Source organism: Trachurus japonicus, chromosome 1 (assembly GCF_045865225.1).
Source record: "Trachurus japonicus isolate A0001 chromosome 1, Traja_1.0".
NCBI lineage: Eukaryota > Metazoa > Chordata > Actinopteri > Carangiformes > Carangidae > Trachurus > Trachurus japonicus.
In genome coordinates this window covers 32080685-32100776 of record NC_140907.1, presented here as the reverse complement: position 1 = coordinate 32100776, position 20092 = coordinate 32080685, and the positions used below count along the sequence as shown (strand labels likewise).

The 20092-nt window shown below is 37.7% G+C and overlaps 1 protein-coding gene across 1 annotated transcript; it reads right to left on the bottom strand.

Moving 5' to 3' along the window:
* Positions 1-3953: 3953 nt before the first annotated feature.
* Positions 3954-11956, bottom strand: LOC146992324 (putative trypsin-6). The gene is made up of 9 exons (XM_085788434.1): positions 11905-11956; positions 11528-11732; positions 11086-11277; positions 10033-10094; positions 9548-9699; positions 9277-9415; positions 5539-5728; positions 5170-5355; positions 3954-4029 (listed from the first exon to the last, which is right to left on the bottom strand). The coding sequence occupies exons 1-9, from the start codon at positions 11951-11953 to the stop codon at positions 3954-3956; spliced, it is 1251 nt and encodes a 416-aa protein (XP_085644560.1). The 5' UTR covers positions 11954-11956.
* Positions 11957-20092: the final 8136 nt, after the last annotated feature.

The following is a 20092-nucleotide window of genomic DNA, read 5'->3' as shown; positions in this document are numbered from 1 at the left end:
ACTGTCTCTCTCTCTCTCAGGTTTTTTTCCCTCCTGTCTCTGCACCAACGTCCTCCTACGTCTCCTCCTCTCCTCTGCTCCTAAACCTCCTCCCCTCCCTGTTTATGAACCAGCCTGACCACCAGTTTCCCAGTAGAAGCTGCTGCATCATGACTCCATACTCCATGTTGTAAACTGCTTTCCTGACTGAACAAACAGTTTTTCCTCAGTTGATGTGAGGGTCTAAGGACAGAGGATGACTTGTCTTTTTAATTTCCTTGCAGCACGATGTCACCTGATCCTGTGTTTGGCTGGACACCACAACTGAAGCCAGTCCTCTGATCACACATGTCCCTGACTGACTGACTGACTGATGGAGGTTGTTGATCTATCAAAATGAATGTGTGCAGTCTCTACATGTTGTCTGCTCATCATGTTTTGTTTCTTGATGTATAAATGTGGAACATGAGCTACACCTGTTGCAGGTTCTCACTTTGTCCTTCTGGTTCTCAGCTGCTCAGGAGCCACAGGAAAGAGGAGCAGCACTGCAGCTCACTGAGCCTCTACTTGTTACGGCAAAAACATTCACTGCAAAAAAAACTAAACATGAGGAGACAGAGGAAATGAGCAGATATGACAGCACGTTACTGTAACATTCAAAGTGGTTGTGTTCCCTAAAACACTACAGGGCTTTTATTTTGAAATGCTTATAGGAAGTGCTGGGTTTAAATTAATATACAGTAAGACCCTCCTCAGAGACCTGTCACCTCCTGCAGGAAACAGACTCAGACTGTGCACTTTGAGATAAACTACTGTACTTCAAACTCTTTATGTTGACAACAGAAAAGTAAAAACATGTTAAACATGTTCTTGGTCAGGTCGACTTAGTAAAATACGTCTCGTTGCCGTTGTCTTATCAAAGCAGTGGAGCTGAGCGAAGTCAGTCATTCATGTCCTGAATTTGCATCATGGTGAGACACTGGACTACGTTGAACTTCCACACGTTTTACTCCAGCAACAACTTTATCTCACGTTCAGTTTACTGTAGGCTAAGGCAAAATGGTCACAACATGTTTCAGCTGTTGTTACAAGAAGTTTTGGTTTCGAAGCTTTGGTCTAAGCATTCGCTTTTTGGGTGTAAGCGATTGGCAAAAACTGTAGGAAATCATTATATGTACCAGACTGGTACATAATAAAAACGTAAATGATACAGCAGCATGAGAAGCACCAACACAATAACAGCCCATTAAGAGGACAAAGATGCGTATTACACAGTATGCATCGTAGTTTCAGATCCAACAGAAAAAGCTGATTTCCTTCTGAATACATCTGTAACAAAATTACACATGTGAAGATTCAGACAAAATAATACACTACAAAATATACACTAAAACACTTAAATACTGTGTCTGCTGAAACAGGGTGGACTATACTGTACACCCTGGAAAGGTTTCCAGTCTTTACATCGACAGCCAACTTCAGTGAAAAGTCCAGCTACTGTACACGTCGTCTTTGGACTGTGGGTGGAAGCTGGAGGATCCAGAGAGAATCCACACAGGAACAGAGAGAACATGACTGACTGATCTTTTAAATCTTCACACCTGCAGGTCGGACGGGGTCGGATTTAAATTTTCAGACCTGTTGAGAACTCTAGTGGGTTTACAAAGACAGGAGCAGCTCCTGTATGGAGACGTGGCTCTGACTTGACTTCCTGTCGGTGGAAAAGCAAACTGGTTCTTTGGAGTCATGTGAGTTGAACCAGCAAAGCACCGGCACCAGCCACGAACCAGGACCAGGTTCTTTTAGGTGGAACATGAGTGCTGCAGGTGGAGGTCTAATCTTATTAAACACCACATCCTCCTGTCCTGTTGCTTCATGTGCTGTCATTCACTCAGCTCATAGTCACAGTGCTGTTAGACCATGTTTAAACTCTCAATGCTCCATTCATTCAGTCTGATCTCTGTCAGTTACCTTCACTATAGTCAGGTTGGTTCACTATTTGCTTATCTTGAAGGTCTTCACACATGAAGGAGCAGTCTATCCAGCTGCAGCACGTCTCACATACTGTAATGTGGTGCTGTTTTATCTGAAATAAATGTAAATTCATACAGTACGTACCATTATGCTCTGCATATTAAAATTCTTAACATCTTTACTATGTGTCATTGTGAGTCTGGTTTTCTAGTTTGAATTAGATAAAACTCTGTTTTCTCTCTTGAATGTTGGTGGTTTTACTTTTCTCTGTCTAACAGTGTTTCTTCTCTCTCATGAACCTGTTTGGGTCCAGTGACCTCGGCTCGTTGGGTCGTTTCCTGCAGAACTGAGCTGCCAACAAGAACCAAGAGGCAGAACCACATTAGTTTAACCTACTGTAGTTTAACCTAGTTTCCACTGACTCTGTCCGTTCTGGAATTACTTTCTCCTTCTATTTTTTTTTCTTTTGGTAAAATCTTTTAAAATCCTTCTTAAAAACAGACTCTCTCACATTCTCTTTTTTTTCAGAGCTGCATGTCTCTGCACCAACCAACACCTCCAGCCTGCTCACCAGTTTTCCCAGTAGAAGCTGCACTGGAATACTCCATAATTCATGTTGTAAATTTCTTTCTTTCTGGTACAAACAGTTTTTACTGAGAGTTTTCCCCCTTCAGTGATGGTCTAATAGCAGAGGATATTGTTTTGTCAAAATAAATGTGTGTCTCTACAGCCTTCAGTGATGCCACTGCTCTTGTACAAGAGGTGAGGGTGTACAGATATTATGCATTTGCTTGATTTTGTTGTATCAGGCCTGTGTCATCTTTGACTCTTTGGCTGCCAGTTAAAGTTTAAATTGCGTTCACTGAAAGGCTAGAGGGCTTTTAATTTGAAATGTTTATAGGACGTGCTGAGTTAAAAAATAATAACACAGAACAGATGAGCACAGCTGAGTCAGTCTACACATGTTGGATTTTCACTGAATTTGCCACATGGTGAGACACTGGAATATGCTGAACTTGGATCTCACCAGTATATAAAGTGTCCTGTGCAGCTTTAAACAATGATAATATGTAAAGGTAAAGGTACTTTATTTGTCACATATACAGCTAGTACAGTGAAATGCATTTAACGAATTTCACTGTACTAGCTGTATATGTGACAAATAAAGTACCTTTACCTTTACCTTTACAATATGTGTGTTAGTGAGTTAAAACATGGTGTTACAATGAGGTTAATTGATCATGTGCTACAACTGTTGTGATATTTAAATAAAATAATAATACAATACATCAATACAACATCACCTTATTGTCACTTATTGTTTGCCACACAAATGTGACCAGAATCAAGTACTCTTATGTAGAGAACCATGCTGAAATGTTTATCATGAGATGAGATCAGCCAGTGATCATTATAGGAATTAAACAGAAATGGTGATGATGAGAGAGAGATAGAAAAGATAGATAGACGAGCGGTGTCCACTGCTATTTTGTTAGTTTTGTTAGTTTTCTTGTCACTATTATGTTTCATCATCATTAATATTTTTGAAATAGAGCATAATAATGGTGTTGAAGTAAGCCAATGTAATTATAACAACAGAGAGGGGCAGACACTATAAGTTTTCTTCATCCTGCTCCTTTTCATTCATGGTGACAATGTGTACATTATGTAAATATGTGCAACCATGAATGGAATAAATCAAAATGAAATGAAAGGAGTCCTTCATGTAACTTCAGGACAAGTGAAGGACTAGAGGTCAGAGTGGTGGATCAGTGTCACCACAGCTGATTTCCTCCTTAAAAATCACACTCTTTATGGTTCTGTATATGGTCGAATTTAAGATGAACAGGAAGAAACCAATGCAAACAAAAACAACAAGCATCAGACATAGCAAATGTTTTCAAGGCTTCTTTATTATGAATGTTCAACATGAGGTTCAGTGATTTTTAATATGAAATCCAGGTATTTGCAGACTCTCACAAAATAAACAGTTGTATCATCTACATCCGTAGAATAACCACCTTTGTAGATGCCGTAAATCTTGTCTTTGAACAGCGCTCCTCCACCAGCGTCACCCTGTGAGAGAGAAATAGATTCTTATTTATCTTAAACATATGATGAATGAAGATGTCAGGTTAGAAACCAGGACAACTCACTGGAGCAGGTTCCTTTCCTGGAGCTTTGGTACAGAAAGCGTTGTCAGGTGGTAGGGGATAAGCTGTGTTTACGGTCATCTTACGTATAGCAGTGTCGTTACATCGAACGACCGGCATATCGTTGAGACACTGAAGCTCTGTTGGATACTGCTCCACTGAAGAAAAGAAAAACAAATACATCTGGTTAGTTAATTCTAAATTTTGCCTCATTTTAAGACACTGTGTTTTGTTTCTCAAATCAAATAGAAAACAGTGTTGAAATAATCATTGAAACATCCTAATGATGAAAATGTTTTTGTCTTTCGCTAATGTAAATAATTATAATAATGACACATTTTTCTTCAACACATAAAATATAATATTCCAAAAATAATCCAAAATAAACTCACAGAATTTTTTATTGCCATCAATAGCATTGATCCCAAGACCTGCAAACTGAAACCTGTCATTTCTGGAAAAGAAGAAAAGATATTTTGACACAGTTATTTCCTTGTCAGACCACAAAAGCCCAAGTGGCACTCGCTGCAGAACCACAAGGGTGGAGCTGCTCCAGAATCAGCCCCGTCCACCAGTTCCTTTTCTGTCAGGAGGTAGTTTTTTTTTAATGCATTTAAATAAAATAAAAAAACTTTATTGAAAATGGATCAATTTACAAACTAGTCACCTGATATGATCTCCTCTACACAGGGCCGTTGCTAGGAATTCTGGGCCCCCTGAAAGAAAACTAAAGTGGACCCCTGCCCCCTGACTTTTCCACTTTTTTTTCTTAGATTACATGTGTATTATCATTTTTTATTTAGCCTACTTTGTTTAGATACTAATGCAGCATTACTATGAGTATTAGTCAGGGTCTTATGCAGAATAATTCAGTCATACAAAGATTAGACAACTGGGTTTTTTTGTGGGCCCCACTGGGCACTGGGCCCCTAGAAATACACCTTTCTCCCCTATACAACGGCCCTGCCTCTACATGAGCCAGCTCCTCCTGACTGGGTTTTTGTCTGCACATTGATATAGCTGACAGACAGACAGGCAGACAGACAGAGAGGTAACAACTTACACTTTAATGTCATTTTCACACTCTGTTGCGTCCGGAAGATCTATTTCCTGGATGTTCTCTGGTTTCTTCGGCAGCTTCAGTAGCATGATGTCGTGGCTCTTTGGTGCCCTATAGACATCAGTAGGTGTGAAATCCATTTGTGTTTGATTGTTATCTGGGTGAACATTTACAACTACTTTTACAGTCCTACAAGTGGAGAAAAAAAGAGGAACGTTATTATTATCAAGACAAAAACATGTAGCTACTAAAGATGTTTGTGGTTTTTATGTAGTTACAATGCCACTTTCATTATGGATACATCACATGTGAATTTAAGTTCAAGATATTCAGATTATTTCATTCATGAGTGATACTAGTTGTGTTACTCACCCTCTATTCGGCCAGCAGTGAGCTGCAGTCAGGACCCACTGGTCTCTGATCAGAGAGCCACCACAGACACACTCAATGCTATCACACATTACTTTTATCACCTTGACATGAAACTGACGTTCATCTTTACCACAGGGTTGACCTCCGACGATCCTCTTCTCTGGATCCATGGCTGAACTTAGAGTGACACCTGAAAGACAAAGTCATGGAACAGTTAAATCTTTGTGTTCGTCAAGGTCCAGAAGTTGAAAAGTCTTTGTTCCTGTAGCTCCATGATCCAAACCAAACCCCCCCCTCATCATAACTGTACTCAGTAAATCAACACAGTGTCACAGGATCATTTATTTTCTTTTTTAAATTATATTTTTCCATATTTGATTACGAAGTATACATAACCCCACATCTCATGCTCCCTCACATGGGATAAACCAGAAAAATCATATTAAACACACAATAAAACAAGCTTGATAACATAGAAACTCACAATTTTCCAATTCTAAATGGGGGCTGGTCCCTTTCACATCACCAAAATAATATCCAAAACAAAAATAAGAAGCAAATAAAACAAACAAAAAAGTGGAAAATGACCGACTGACAAAAAAACTAAACAAAAGAAAACTACCACAACAAAACAACGACACAAACTATTACACTCAGATCTTGCCACTTTTACTACGTCTTATATTGACCCGGAACAGTCAAATTCTATATGAGATTACCAGATGTTGACCAGTGGACTATCATATTACTGGGGGGTCAGATTCCAACATAGCAAGATCTATATACCTGCTTTAAATGTTTGTTCCACTTGTCGGACATAGGGCTATAAATGAGGTAACAATGGAATATGTAAACATTGAGATCTCACTGTTCATTTAATGTAGTGTAATAAATCCTACAGTATGTATCATCTTAAATAGTGCTAGTTTAGGACTTATATTGTAAGAGCATTTATGAACTTGCCTACAATCATAACCCAATAAGACCAATCCTCTTTCTGAATTTCCATATGAACATCTTGTTCCCACTTTTGCCTTAAATTATCAGTATTTACCACAGAAAAAATCAATACCAACATGGTATAATTTAGATGGTGAGACAATTTTCTGATGGTGTGGGTTCTTGAAGAGAACCATTTCCAACTGCCACCATTTCTAAATGCTGTGGCTGTTTAAAGTAACAGGATTATTGGATATTTTACCAACTACTTTGAACTTGATATATGGGAAATGTTTAAAACTGTATGGATGGATAGATATCAAAGGATTCTATTATTTCCATGAACATGAGGTATTTAAAAACCATCGTCTAAACTGAGTAAGCTGAGATGACAGAAAATAATAGTGAAAGTTGGGAAGCTTCAGTCCACCAGACTCATGTAACACTGACATACAAATCCTTTTAACAGAGATTTCAACTATGTTAAAATCATTTCTAACTGGTTGAAACAGTAACAGTTGTTTCCTACTCACCGAGCCACAGCAGAAAGTAAAGAAGCGCTGGACGAGCCATTGCTGTCATTGATGATCTGATGACTGACTGCTCTGCTGGTGCCACAGCCCTGTCTGTATGTTCACACCATCCTGTTGTCCTCTGACACAACTATCAGCTCATTAACATAGTCTAAACCACATTTATGCAAATGTATGATTTCTTATCAACAGTAACTGTCACCAGTGTCTTTACTGTATCATTTTAGGATGAACTTTAACAGAGTTTATTTAAAAAAAAAAGTTTTCAAGGTGAAATACGTATGAAACCAGCAATGTTCATCTTAAAAATTAGTACTCTTTTGTGACAGATGTAAAAAAGACTGGTGACCAAATGAGAAACAACATAGACATTAGACTGACTAACTTTTCAGATCGGAAACACAAAGTAGTAGGAATGACACAAAACTGATGTTCTACATTCACATTGAATTAGTTGAATGTTTTTTTCTCTACACAAGAGTCTGTTTCATGACACTGTTCACTGGTCAAACTGTGAACAAGCAGCTGATGATCTTTGATTGAAGAAGATTGAAGTTTCCTCCAGTGGCTCCAGACGTTTGTTTGTTATATTTTTCCCCATGCAGAGACATTTTTGTTGCCATAACTTGTAATGTCTGTCTCAAGCACACAGACTGACACTCTTTAAGATGAATGGAATTATTAGCAAAGTCTCTAAAAGAATCAGGGCAAACACTCTTAGATCATGGCCTATAGGGCATCTTTTAAATCTTCAACACCCGTGAGTCGGACGGGGTCGGACTTTAATTTTTAGACCCATCAGGGCGCAAGTTGGTTTGCAAAGACAGGATGGAGACGTGGCTCTGACTTGGCTTCCTGTCAGTGGAAAAGCAAACTGGTTCTTTGGAGTCATGTGAGTTGAACCAGAAAGAACTGGCACCAGATCCAGCTCTGAACCAACCAGGACCAGTTCAGTGCTGCAGGTGGAGGTCTAATCTTATTAAACATCATATCCCCCTGTTGCTTCATGTGCTGTCATTCACTCAGCTCATAGTCACAGTGCTGTTTAAACTCTCAATGCTCCATTCATTCAGTCTGATCTCTGTCAGTTACCTTCACTATAGTCAGGTTGGTTCACTATTTGCTTATCTTGAAGGTCTTCACACATGAAGGAGCAGTCTATTCAGCTTCACTGTCTCCTGCAGCACGCCTCATATAACTTAGTAAAATAACATGGTAATGTTTTCATCTGAAATAAATGTGTCATTGTAAGTCTTGTTTGATAAAACTCGGCATATGTTTTCTCTCTTGAATGTTGCTAAACTGACTCAAACTAATGTTGGTGGTTTTACTTTGTCAAATAGTGTTTCTTCTCTCTCACATGAACCTTCCTGTGACCTTTGCCTTATTTACCTCACGCTGACACTCGACTACATTGAACTTGGAACTCACCAGTATATAAAGTGTCTTGTGCAGCTTTAAACAAGTATAATACATGTTAGTGAGTGAAAACACAAATTGATCACGTGCTATACAGCTGTTGTTCTGAGAGTGATGAACAATGATTAAGAATAAGGATCAGGAATGTAGGTTTGTATGAGCAGGGAGCTGAACAATGATGTATTTCAATGAAAGTCATGAAATAATGTGTTCTCTGCTGTGATATTAAAATAAAATAAAGTAATCTTTAATCAAGTAAAATGTCTCCTTATTGTCGCTTAATGTTGGTCACACAAATGTGATCAGAATCAGAAACATATTTAACGTTTCTCATCTTTGTATAATAGGTTGTATTCTGTGTATTTTATTACTTTTATGTTATGTGTAGGGACTACAGATGGAAATTAGCTGGGAGCTAAATCTGGTGCAACCATTTTTTCATTTTTTCCTTTAAATGATTAATGTAATTGCACATTGTCCCTTATTAAACTAATAAACTAAACTAAATTTGATGACTCTCATGTAGAAAGACTTGCTAAAATGTTTATCATGAAATGAGATCAACTAATGATTTAGTTGGAATTACACAAATGATGATGGTGAGTTCTTCATGTAGCGTCATGGAAAGTAAAGGACTAGGGGTCAGAGTGGTGGATCAGTGTCACCACTGCTAATTTCCTCCAAACTTAACCTTCTTTTTTATTACACTGTTTATGCTTTAAAATGATGAACTTCAAGATTAACAATGAAAACAACAACAACAAAACAAACAAATATCACATGGTTCACAGAGGAGCCAACAGTTCCATGGCTTCTTTATTCTGAATAATAGTAATAACAGGCTCACCAATAGTACCTTTAATGAAATGCATGAATTGGCAGACTCTCAAAAAATAAAATGGTTCCACAAATGCTGTATCAGGATGACCATTAATGTTGACACCATATATCTTGCCTTTGAACTGTACTCCACCACCAGAGTCACCCTGTGAGAAACAAAAATACAGATTATGAGAGAATGAGAAAAAAAGAAAAAGAAAAAAAGAATGTTTTTTATCTAAAATATCCACAGATTTCTGATGACAGAATATGTCAGATTAAAAACCCTGACGACTCACTTTTGCGGTCTCCTTCCCTTCAGCTTGGGCACAGAAAGCTTCTTCAAGCCAGAGGAGTGGAACTGAACCTTTAATCCTCCTTTCTGCAAGTGGTCCACACTCAACGACAGGCACATCGTTGAGACATAGAAGCTCTGTTGGATACTGCTCCACTAAAGGAAAGAAAAGACAGTCATACTCTTTTCGTATTACTCGTTTTGTGTGTGTTCTGCCAAGAGACTGCAGATGTAAATGAACTCCTATAACTCTGGTACAATGCATCAAATGGTAACATTTAAGGTCGATACTGTATGGTCACTTTGCAAAAAATAAATGAATAAATAAATAAAACTAGTTAATTGATTCAAAGACAATATTGACATCAAGAAACATTATTGTTGAAATGTTTAAATAAAAAGATAAACATATTATTGTCTTTATCTTTAGATAGAAAAAACACATTTTGCTTTATAATATAAAAAATAATATTCAAAAAATAATCTCACCAAATGTATTTTGGTTGTCAATAGCATTGAACCCCTGACCTGCGACCTGAAACATGTCTCCTCTGAAAAATTAGAAACACATTAAGACACAGTTTATGTGTCAGTGTAGAAAAAAAAGACAAAGAACAATATTTATACATAATATGATGCAACTATTCATATTCACATACTACATATTCATAAATTCATATGTGATTTAAATCTTGTGACCTTCTAGAATATATTGTCCTTATATGTTACATTATAGGGAAGTATAGCAAGTTTTTTTTGACTGTTTTTATAACTTAGTTTCTGCTTTAAAGAAAAATATGAATTTAAAAATCCAAAGTTGTTGTTGAGTTTTCTTCATATTTCTTCCTGTTTATTATTATTATTAGTATTCTGTGTGCAGTATATTTAATAGTGTTTGCAGTGCTTCCAGAAAACATCCATATAAGTTCAACAGTGACACATACAGTATGTGCACATATAGCACATTGCTTTCTGGGTTTAGATCCAACAGAAAGAGTTGATTTCCTTGTTAATACATCAGCCACAACAATATACAGATGAATATTTGGACGACATACTGTAATAAACACTCATCAAGTCTATCACAGGGCCACATACTGTATAGAGATTCTACAGCCAGTTTAAGTGACCAGTCCACATACTGCACGTGTCTTTGGACTATGGCTGGAGGCTGGAGTATCCAGAGAGAGGTACAGAGAGAACACAGAGCCACACAATCTGAATGAGACTAAAAGCTAAATGCGAATGTATTTATTTTATTTAGGTAAAAAACCAGGTAAAAAGACCCGTTGAGATTGAGATCTCATTTTCAAGGGTGACCTGGCCAAGACGGCAGCAGCACACGTCGTCAACATTATAAAAATACAAAATACATTACAATATTACATTATAATAAATAGGGCCATAATACAGTAGGGGTTAAAACAAAAGTGTGTAATGAGACCAACAGTATCATAATAATCATAATAATATCATCATTTGCTCATCAGTTTGGATCTGATAACACTCAGCTCTGACAGAAATAGAGAGATGACAACTCACTCTTTCAGATCATTTTCACACTCGTCTGCGTCTGGAAGATCGATCTTATGGATGTGTTTGGGTTTGTTCTGCAGCTTCAGTAGCATGATGTCGTGACTATTTTGTTGCTTATGGATATCGATATCATCTGGTGGGATATTCACCTCCTCTGCTTCACGACCTGGGTGGACATTTATAACTACTTTTACAGACCTACAAGTAGAAGAACAGGATGAAAATCACTTGAACTAATACAGACATTTGAATATAACAGATTAATCTGTCCATCACCTGTCTCGTTTATATTATATTTATTATCATCAAGGCAAAAACATGTGGTCCAGATGTCAGTGGTGTTTATGCAATCTGGGTTACAATGTCATTTTTTATTTGGCATCAATTGTCATTTCAAGTTCACAAACTTCAAATTATTTCATTTACGAGTTTTAGTTGTGTTACTCACCAGTGTTCGGGCACACAGTGAGCTGCAGTCAGGACCCACTGGTCTCTGATCAGAGAGCCGCCACAGATAGTAGGCCTATACTCCATTCCGTCAGCGTTTGGGCGACTGGCTATCAAACGAACATGATACAGACGTTCAGTTTTATTACAGTCATGACCTCCGATGATCCTCTTCTCTAGATTCATGGCTGAACTCGGCGTGACACCTGGAAGAGAAAGTCATCACCAGGTGAGTGTGAGTTAGAAAACAACAGTAGTGAGTGGCCACAATTAAAAGTCGATGAATTCATGAAACAGTCAAATCTTTGTGTTTGTCAAAGGATCATTTCAGGATCATTTCTAACTGGTTGAAACAGTAACAGTTGATTTCCTACTCACCGAGCCACAGCAGGAAGTAAAGAAGCGCTGGACGAGCCATTGCTGTCATTGACCATCTAATGACTGACTGCTCTCCTGGTGCCACAGCTCTGTCTTCTCAAGTTTGTTCACACCCTCCATGTCGTCATGTGGGACAACACAGTCCTCACATCAGTGTAGTTTTACAGAGAAATTTGACACAACCAAATTTTATGCAAATGTGTGATTTCTCATCAACAGTAACTGACACCACCGTCCACAACATTTTAGGAGGAACTTCAACACTGAGTTGATAAGAAAACCAAAACAATCCTGGCAAAAACACAAAACAAAACAACAATCCCCACTGATTGGGCTGATATGTGAAGCCAGCAACGTTCAAGTTAAGAACTACTAGTGAGAGATGTAATAAATTGTCGAGCTTTGTAAGTGTTTCATTATATTCATTATATTATAAGTTATGTTATATTGTATATATTATTATGTTAGACAGGCTGACCTCCCTGACGGGAAACATGAAGCAGTTGTTGCTGGACAGTGTTTTATCAGGAAATTATAAAAAAAAAAACTATATGTTCCTCTGATGTGAAGCCTAGTTCAGGCAGACAGCTGATCAGTCACATGCTTCCCGGACTTTTTAAACCCTGTGTGCTCCATCCTTCCTCCTCTGCTGCCACTACTCTTGTGTTGAAGGACCGCCTTAACAGCCTAACCCTAACCCTAGAAAAGGTAAATGGGAGATTGAGCGTCAGAGCTTCGCCCCCTGCTGTTGGAAAGGAGTCGTCGCAGAGCGAGTTGAGGCATCATGGGAAGCGTGTTGAGAGAAAGAGAGACTTTCCTCCACAACAACTCTGCTATCACTGCTCCTGCTATTACTTGTGTCATCATTGCTGCTGCTAACTGCTGCTCTGGCTGCCTATGAGGTTTCTCAATCCCTCCTCCTCCCCAGCATCCACCTGCAGGTGTCTGCTATTCATTCCCTGTGATGTTGGTCAAGCAGATCGTTTATTAGGGAATGAATTAAATGAACAGAACCTGACATCAAACTTGCTTCAGACATGCTAATATTATAAACGCTCTGCTTCAGTTCAGCAAATATTTATGCTCTTAAATATTATTTCAATCCATAGTTGTCTGACTGAGCTTTTACATTGAAATAGCTGAATGTTTTTTTTCCCTCTGCAAACTGATCAAACTGTGCACAAGCAGCTTATGAGCTTTGACGGAAGAAAGTTCCTCCAGTCCAGTTTGTTTTTGTTAAAGGGAAACCTGTGACAGACAGAGACTGAATCCTAAAGATGAATTGGTTTATTATCAATGTTTCTAAAAAAACAATCACAGCAGTCATAAACAGTCTCCGGTCATGGCCTATAGGGGATTTTTTCCAATGAGGCCTGGATGTTGGTGGTCTTCAAAAGGCCAATGTTCTGTCTACAGTATCTTATGGGCTGCAATGCAGTTAGGCCCCTGAATCAGACTCTGCTTTAGTTTCTATTATGCACAGCGCTAACTTGACCTGATGTGTTCAATTTCCTTGAAGGAGAAGAGGTGAGCCGTGAGACATGCACATGTTCACTTTACAATGTATTAAAGATACAAGAAGCTGCACATAAGTGAATAAACATAAACAATTACGAAATAAGTGGAAACAATGTGATCCTTAGACAATGAAACTAATAATATTTTGTAAAATAGAAATAATCAAAAGTGAGAGATGACAGTGATTGTCTCCTTCAGCTTTTATTGGGGGTTTAAAGTGACACACGGAGCTCATACATCAGACTGTAGTGTTTCACTGTGACAACATGGGGGCAGTGGTGATTAAATGTTATGATACACACTACAGTGGTTTAAGTTTTTTCTCTACAGAAGAGACATATTATAATGAAAAACAGTGTCATCTTGAGTGTGTGTGTGTGTGTGTGTAGGTGTGTGTGTGTGTGTGTGTGTGTGTGTGTGTGTGTGTGTGGGAGAGGAGAGGAGAGGAGAGGAGAGGAGAGGAGAGGAGAGGAGACCTTATTCTTATCCTTTAATGGCCAAAAATATGACTTAGATAAATGAGCAGATGCTCCGTTTTGCTTTACCTATCAGGAAGTTTAGATACGTTTAGATTATATATCGTTAGCCTCATAGCATAATTGCCTAAGTCATTTTTTGGCCAAATTGAGATATCTGCCTAACTTTCCTCTCCTACCACTGCTGCATCACCTTGCCTTATTGGCTATGTCCTCAACCTATCAGGCAGATAGTGATTTTGGACTCTAAAAGTGTTCTAAGTCATCTTTTTGACTTTGCTTGCTAGAAATTGTGTTTTTTCTTTTTTTTCCCGAAAATTTTCAAATATGACTTAGGCAATTATGCTATGAGGCTAACGATATACTTTATTGTTGCAAAGAAAATTTGTTGTGGGCTAAAAGTGCCAGATATCATGGCAACAACAGTAGAACAATACACATGATTCATTCAAGACACAGATTCAGGTAATAAGGAGACAGAAGTTTCAAGATGCCGAGGGAATTCAATACAAAATACAGTTTCAAGTAACAAAAGAAAAAGAAAGAAAGTGCCTAGTGCCACAGGTTTACATGCAGCAAGGTAAGTGTAAGTGCACATGAAGGGCAGAGTGCACTTTGTTCACTATTGTACAATATCAATGTATTAAAACCAAGGAGAGCAGCTGCACTGTGCTGCTGTGAACCGAGGCCCAAAAACAAACAGACGATCCTCCAGAACTTCTGCTTAACCACTCAACAACTGCTACAGCACCGAGAAAAGACTCAGTCTTGGACATCTGAGCCACAAGTGCTGCAGAGATTCCTCACTGTTACAGAAGAAACAACGACTCCCAGCCCTCAGATCTCTGTGTGTAACATGTCTGTCTGTAGCCACTGGACGCCATCTACTGGAAGAGACAGAGCGTCTCTTTTTACTCAGGAGCTTCAGGTCCTGCACACGTTCTGTCACTGACTGAAATTCAACTCTGACCCAGAGAGGATTCACTCAGTGTTTGTCAGAAACACATGCTGAAATGTTAAAATGTGAAATAAAAACAGCCGACGATCATGAAGAACTACATATGACAGAAATGTGAACATTAGGAGTTAGTGAATGTAAAGGGTCAAAGGTCAGAGTGGTGGATCAGTGTTTTTGTTGCTCTTTACCAACTTTACCAAATGTTTTTATTTAGTTATCGAACCTGAACCAATTCTTAATTACATTTAATTTGGCTGTCAACATTAACCAAATTATCATTTAGATTTGGAAATATGAGTTACAGTGGAAATAGGCAAAAAACAAACGAACAAACAAAAAATATATTAAATTATTCTGGATTTATGCTCCATAAAGAAAAGAAGATATGGTACAGTTTTCTTTACATTTATGTTGTTAAAGGTGCACAGAAAAGAAAATTGAATATAAGCCCACTCTGGGTCATAAAATCAGTGTAATATCTATCAGATGATGTAGGTCAAACTTTGTGCAAAATTCTATTTTTGAGTAAATCCGGGATGAAAGTGTGTATTTTTTTTTTTCGCATTGGATAAAGCAGGTGCACAGATTATACGTCAGCCTGTACACGATTCACCAGCCACTGATATTGGATCCGTAATCCGTCATTCAAACGTCTGAGACAACACACACACACGGAGCTCGGGCTCGCCCCAAGCTTTGAATATCCCGTCCGCTCGATAACGACCAATCAAATTCGTTTTCCTTACTCGGGTAAACTCGTGTTGCAGCTCGTGACAACTCGGCGCGACAAACAAGACAAACGGCCATTTCTGTACACATTTAAGGTGGAATTGACCAAAGACTCTTAACTTAAGACTTTTTACTGCAACAATTTTGTGCCAATTTCCAAATAATAGTTGTTACATTCACATACTCTTTATAGGAAGCTGAACAGAGGTAATAAACATGAATTGGAAACAATATCATAAATAAAAACAACAAATTTAATGAACAAGAGATAATAAAACTACTAAAACGTTGTGAAATAGAAATATTCTACATGACACTGATCTCTCCTTCAGTCTTTATTGGAAGTTTAGGGATATAACAAGGAGACAAACTGTAAAGTAATTAAATGAAATCAGTCCTAAAATCAGCTGTAAACCAGACTGGACCCTGTTAAAGAGAAGAGAGATCGGTGATGATCAGTGTTGTCTCTGTGAATTATTTTAACTGTCTAAAATACTGAAGCAGTGAGACGACTGTGAGTCAGAGACAATACATGACAGTGATACATGATGCTGCTGAAACTGTTTGTTCATCAACGTTACATGAGGGAAAAATAACATTTTATTGTCTCATGGAACAAGTGGACGCAGCACAGGTCCAGGTTAAAGTGACACACAGAGCTCATAGTGTTTCATTGTGACCACATGGGGGCAGTGATGATTAGCACTGCAGTGGTGAGTTCACTAAACACAATAATCTAAAAGAGACAAAATGAGATTCGGACGGTTGCACCCGAGTTAAAAAATGCATCTAGATTTCCACTAGTTAAAAAGAAAAGCTTCTGCAGTGATAATAAACCAGTACAATTTTTCCTGTACAGAATAGTCTGAATTATAAAGTGCATAATATAGGCAGCACCAGTGAGGACTGCTCTGTAAAACATCCCATTTTATCAGAATGAATCACTACATGTGGAAGCAACAGACTGTCCCTCAGACTGTCACACACTATACTATACTGTAGATTCACCTGCAGCTTCACCCAGTTCACCACAAGTCCTGCACACGTGTCACTGCCCTTTGTGGAGCTCACCAGTATAGAAAGTGTCCTGTGCAGCTTTAAATGATGATGTTAGTGAGTGAAAACAATGGTGTTACAATGAGATGAATTGATCATGTGCTATACAGCTGTTGTTCTGAGAGTGATGAACAATGATTAAGAATAAGGATCAGGAATGTAGGTTTGTAGCAGGGAGCTGAACAATGTTATATTTCAATAAAAGTTATTAAAAAATATGTTCTTTGTTGTGATATTGAAATGAAATAAAATAATCTTTAATTGAGCCAAACGTCTCCAGAGTAAAATATGAGTTCATTCATGAGTTCATTTGCAAAAGCAGATAAGTGCCATTTTGAAAAAAAAAATGAGCTGAGGCTTTGTAATTATTCTTTGCATAGTGTTGTTTTCAATAAAACTTGAGATATGTCTGTTTTGTTACATCTAAAGTCACTCAACTTTGGTTTGACTGATAAAAAAAGATTCTAGAATTTTTTCAAAGAGTTATCTGCTTTTGCAAATGAACTCTTCATATTTAGTCGATTACTGACTGTTCAGTAAAATCTGAATCAAACATGTGGTTTTCCAGTTCCTACATTGTCTCTAAAGCTTCATGTGAGCAGCATCAGACACATGTCATTGTCTACATGATCCCAGCAGTGAAATGACTTCGGTGGCCAATAACAATTTCACTGGAGTCCTCTGAGGGAAATTAGCAGACACATTTGGTTTCATCTGAGTTATGTAAGTGTAACTTTTCATTCTGACTCCAACTGAGTTTAGTATTACTTTCCTCCCATAATGAAAAGGAACATCATTTGTTTGAAATTTACTCATAGTTGTTGAGATATTTCAGTGTGGAACAAAGTGTAGGACCGAAGACCAACGTTGTCATTAACAAAGCTATGACTTGAGATCAAAGCACTATTCTGGTGTATCAGTCTTAACATTACACATGAGTCATGAACATGATCCACATTTACATTATATTACATTATTTACACCTATGGCTTTCTTTTTCAATTGTTCAGATATGCAAACTAATAAACTGTTGAATCACCATTATGCTTCGTCAGTGAAGAGACACTGTTATTCGGACGAGGCACACATTCAGTGAATTCCTCAGGTATCAACAATAACCTAGAGAAGTTTCTTCCCACTTTTAAATTTGACACAAAATTATGTGCAATGATCTCAGGCAAATGTGTGTGGAGGAATCATTTCTCTATTTGATGGCAGATCACAGCCACTTCAGTGTTATTAATGCCCTTTGGTTGTATTCTTTAAAAAAAAAGTTGTAAATAATTTTCTGATGAAAAAATTGTTATAAATGTACATTATTTGTTTTTAATGAACACATATTCCGTCTGATTCAGTACACTGACCTAAGATGCAATGAATCATTTTTCAGTATCAGAGATACACATTAATACTCACACTTCACAATTAAAGACACACAAATCACACAAGGTTTATTGTAGAGCTGAAAACTCATGATTCATTTATTATGAGTTGTTTGGCTTTTTGTCTATAATGCCATTGATCCAGGCAATGTAAGCACACACTCTCAGGGCTTTTGCTGTTCGAGTACATGGATATTCACCAGCACGTATATGGACACCATATATCACGTTGTCCTTCACCGCTCCACTCCCAGAGTCACCCTGAGGGAGGAAATTTTTTTTTTCATCATACATTATTTAATTTTAATTAAACATTGAACATACAAAGTTGAAATGTTCAAAACATTGTCTGACTAGAACATAAACAGCCAGGACAACTCACCGGGCCTACGTCCACATTGTTTTCCTTTCCACAGAGCACGTTCTCCGTTGGATAAAATGGAAAACATTTTGAATTGCTTTCACACGCAGCAGCTTTCAGAGTTACACAACGGAGTTGATGGTCAGATGACAGGAGAACTGGAGATGGAAAGAAAAGATACAATTTTAAAAAGACAAACCTGCTAACTCTTCATTTCATGTCATTCTCAAAACAAAGGGATTGCATCAAGTTTTATTTATTTATTTTTGGATTGACTGGCATTTTCTACCAGTAAACAGAAACTGAAGAAGGGAGGTGGGTGACAACATGTAATTTGATAATGATTTCTCTTATTGTTTCCTCATGTCTCATTATTCAACCCAGTCTCACAGCAAAACGTGTCATGACTCATTGGTCCACACTAAGAAACATAGCAATTTTACAATTTGGCCTCTTAAAATGTGAAATGTGAACGTAATCGAGGCTCATGCATTTCAACCTATTATTACTGAGCAGCACGTTACCCACAAACACTAGTAATTCTGCCGAGAAAACAAGAATATAACATAGTTTTTAGCATTTTGCAGCAACAATGGATTATTTTAAGCTTTTTTGAACATTTATTATAAAATACACTGAAAGGAAGTTCTAAAGAAGATGTTGTTTGCTTGACAAAGACCAGTTCCATGGATTTATCAAACTTGTCATCTTACCTGTTTTACCAGTCTCGTAATGTTCAACGTGTATGTAGCCTGAGATGTTATATTCTTCGCCACTAGAAAATGCAATGAAGAACATTGAAAATTGAAATAGAAGGAATTCATAGAGTTAGGCAGCAATTAAAAACACTTTTTGTCCCTCAAAAGTAGAACAATAACCGAAGTATGACTGACAAAACTAATTTGTTTCTTTTAAACTTGGACTCTTGTTTAATTTCAGTTTCATTATTTCATTCATTGTTGCTTCCCCACTGTCCCTAGACAGTAGAGGGAATGTAACAAGGACAATAATCTCAAGACCTGCCTTGGTGGGGCACAGGTTAATGAATTGTTTTAATCAGTATTTTTAGGGGGAGAACTCTATAATTTGCTTCTCAACAAGAGGTTTTGAAGACAAGGTTAGTCTTATATATTTTATTTTATTTTATTTTAATTTTTTAAGGTAAAAGGGGTAGGGGTATATAAGCTTTGAGGTTTGAAACATCATTATCATCAGGGATCTGTCTAATCTCTAACTGAAGCGTCTGAGCTGTGGTGGACATGTCATATTATCTAATAAATAAACATCTCCTAACAGAGAATTGCAGAGAGAGAGAGAGAGAGAGAAATAATAACTCACTCTTTGATATCTTTTTTGTCTTTTTCACAATCATCTGTGGTTGGAAGATTTACTGTAGTATGGGGGTCACCAGGTGCCTTAGGCAACTTCAGCAGCATGATGTCATGACAATTTGGTTCCTTATGGATGTCTCCTGATGTAATTGCCATTATCTCTTGTTTTTTCTTGCCACCTGGGCGAAAATGTACAATTGCTTCAAGGGTCCTACAAGTGGGAGGAAAAAGAGGAACATCACTGACAAACAGATCATTCTGTCTATTATCCATCTTAATTTCAGTATTATCAAGACAACAACATGTGCTTCACATGTCTGTGGTGTTTATGTAATCTGCATTACAATGTAATTTCCATTATGGATAAATTGATTATC

Coding starts and splice junctions, on each gene's coding strand:
- LOC146992324 (XM_085788434.1), bottom strand. CDS start 11,953: ATGACAGCAATGGCTCGTCCAGCGCTTCTTTACTTCCTGCTGTGGCTC. Junction 5,729..9,276: donor TTTCATTAAAGGTACTATTG/GTGAGCCTGTTA, acceptor TTTGTCTTTCAG/GTGTCACTCTAAGTTCAGCC. Junction 5,356..5,538: donor CACTGCTGGCCGAATAGAGG/GTGAGTAACACA, acceptor CTCCACTTGTAG/GACTGTAAAAGTAGTTGTAA.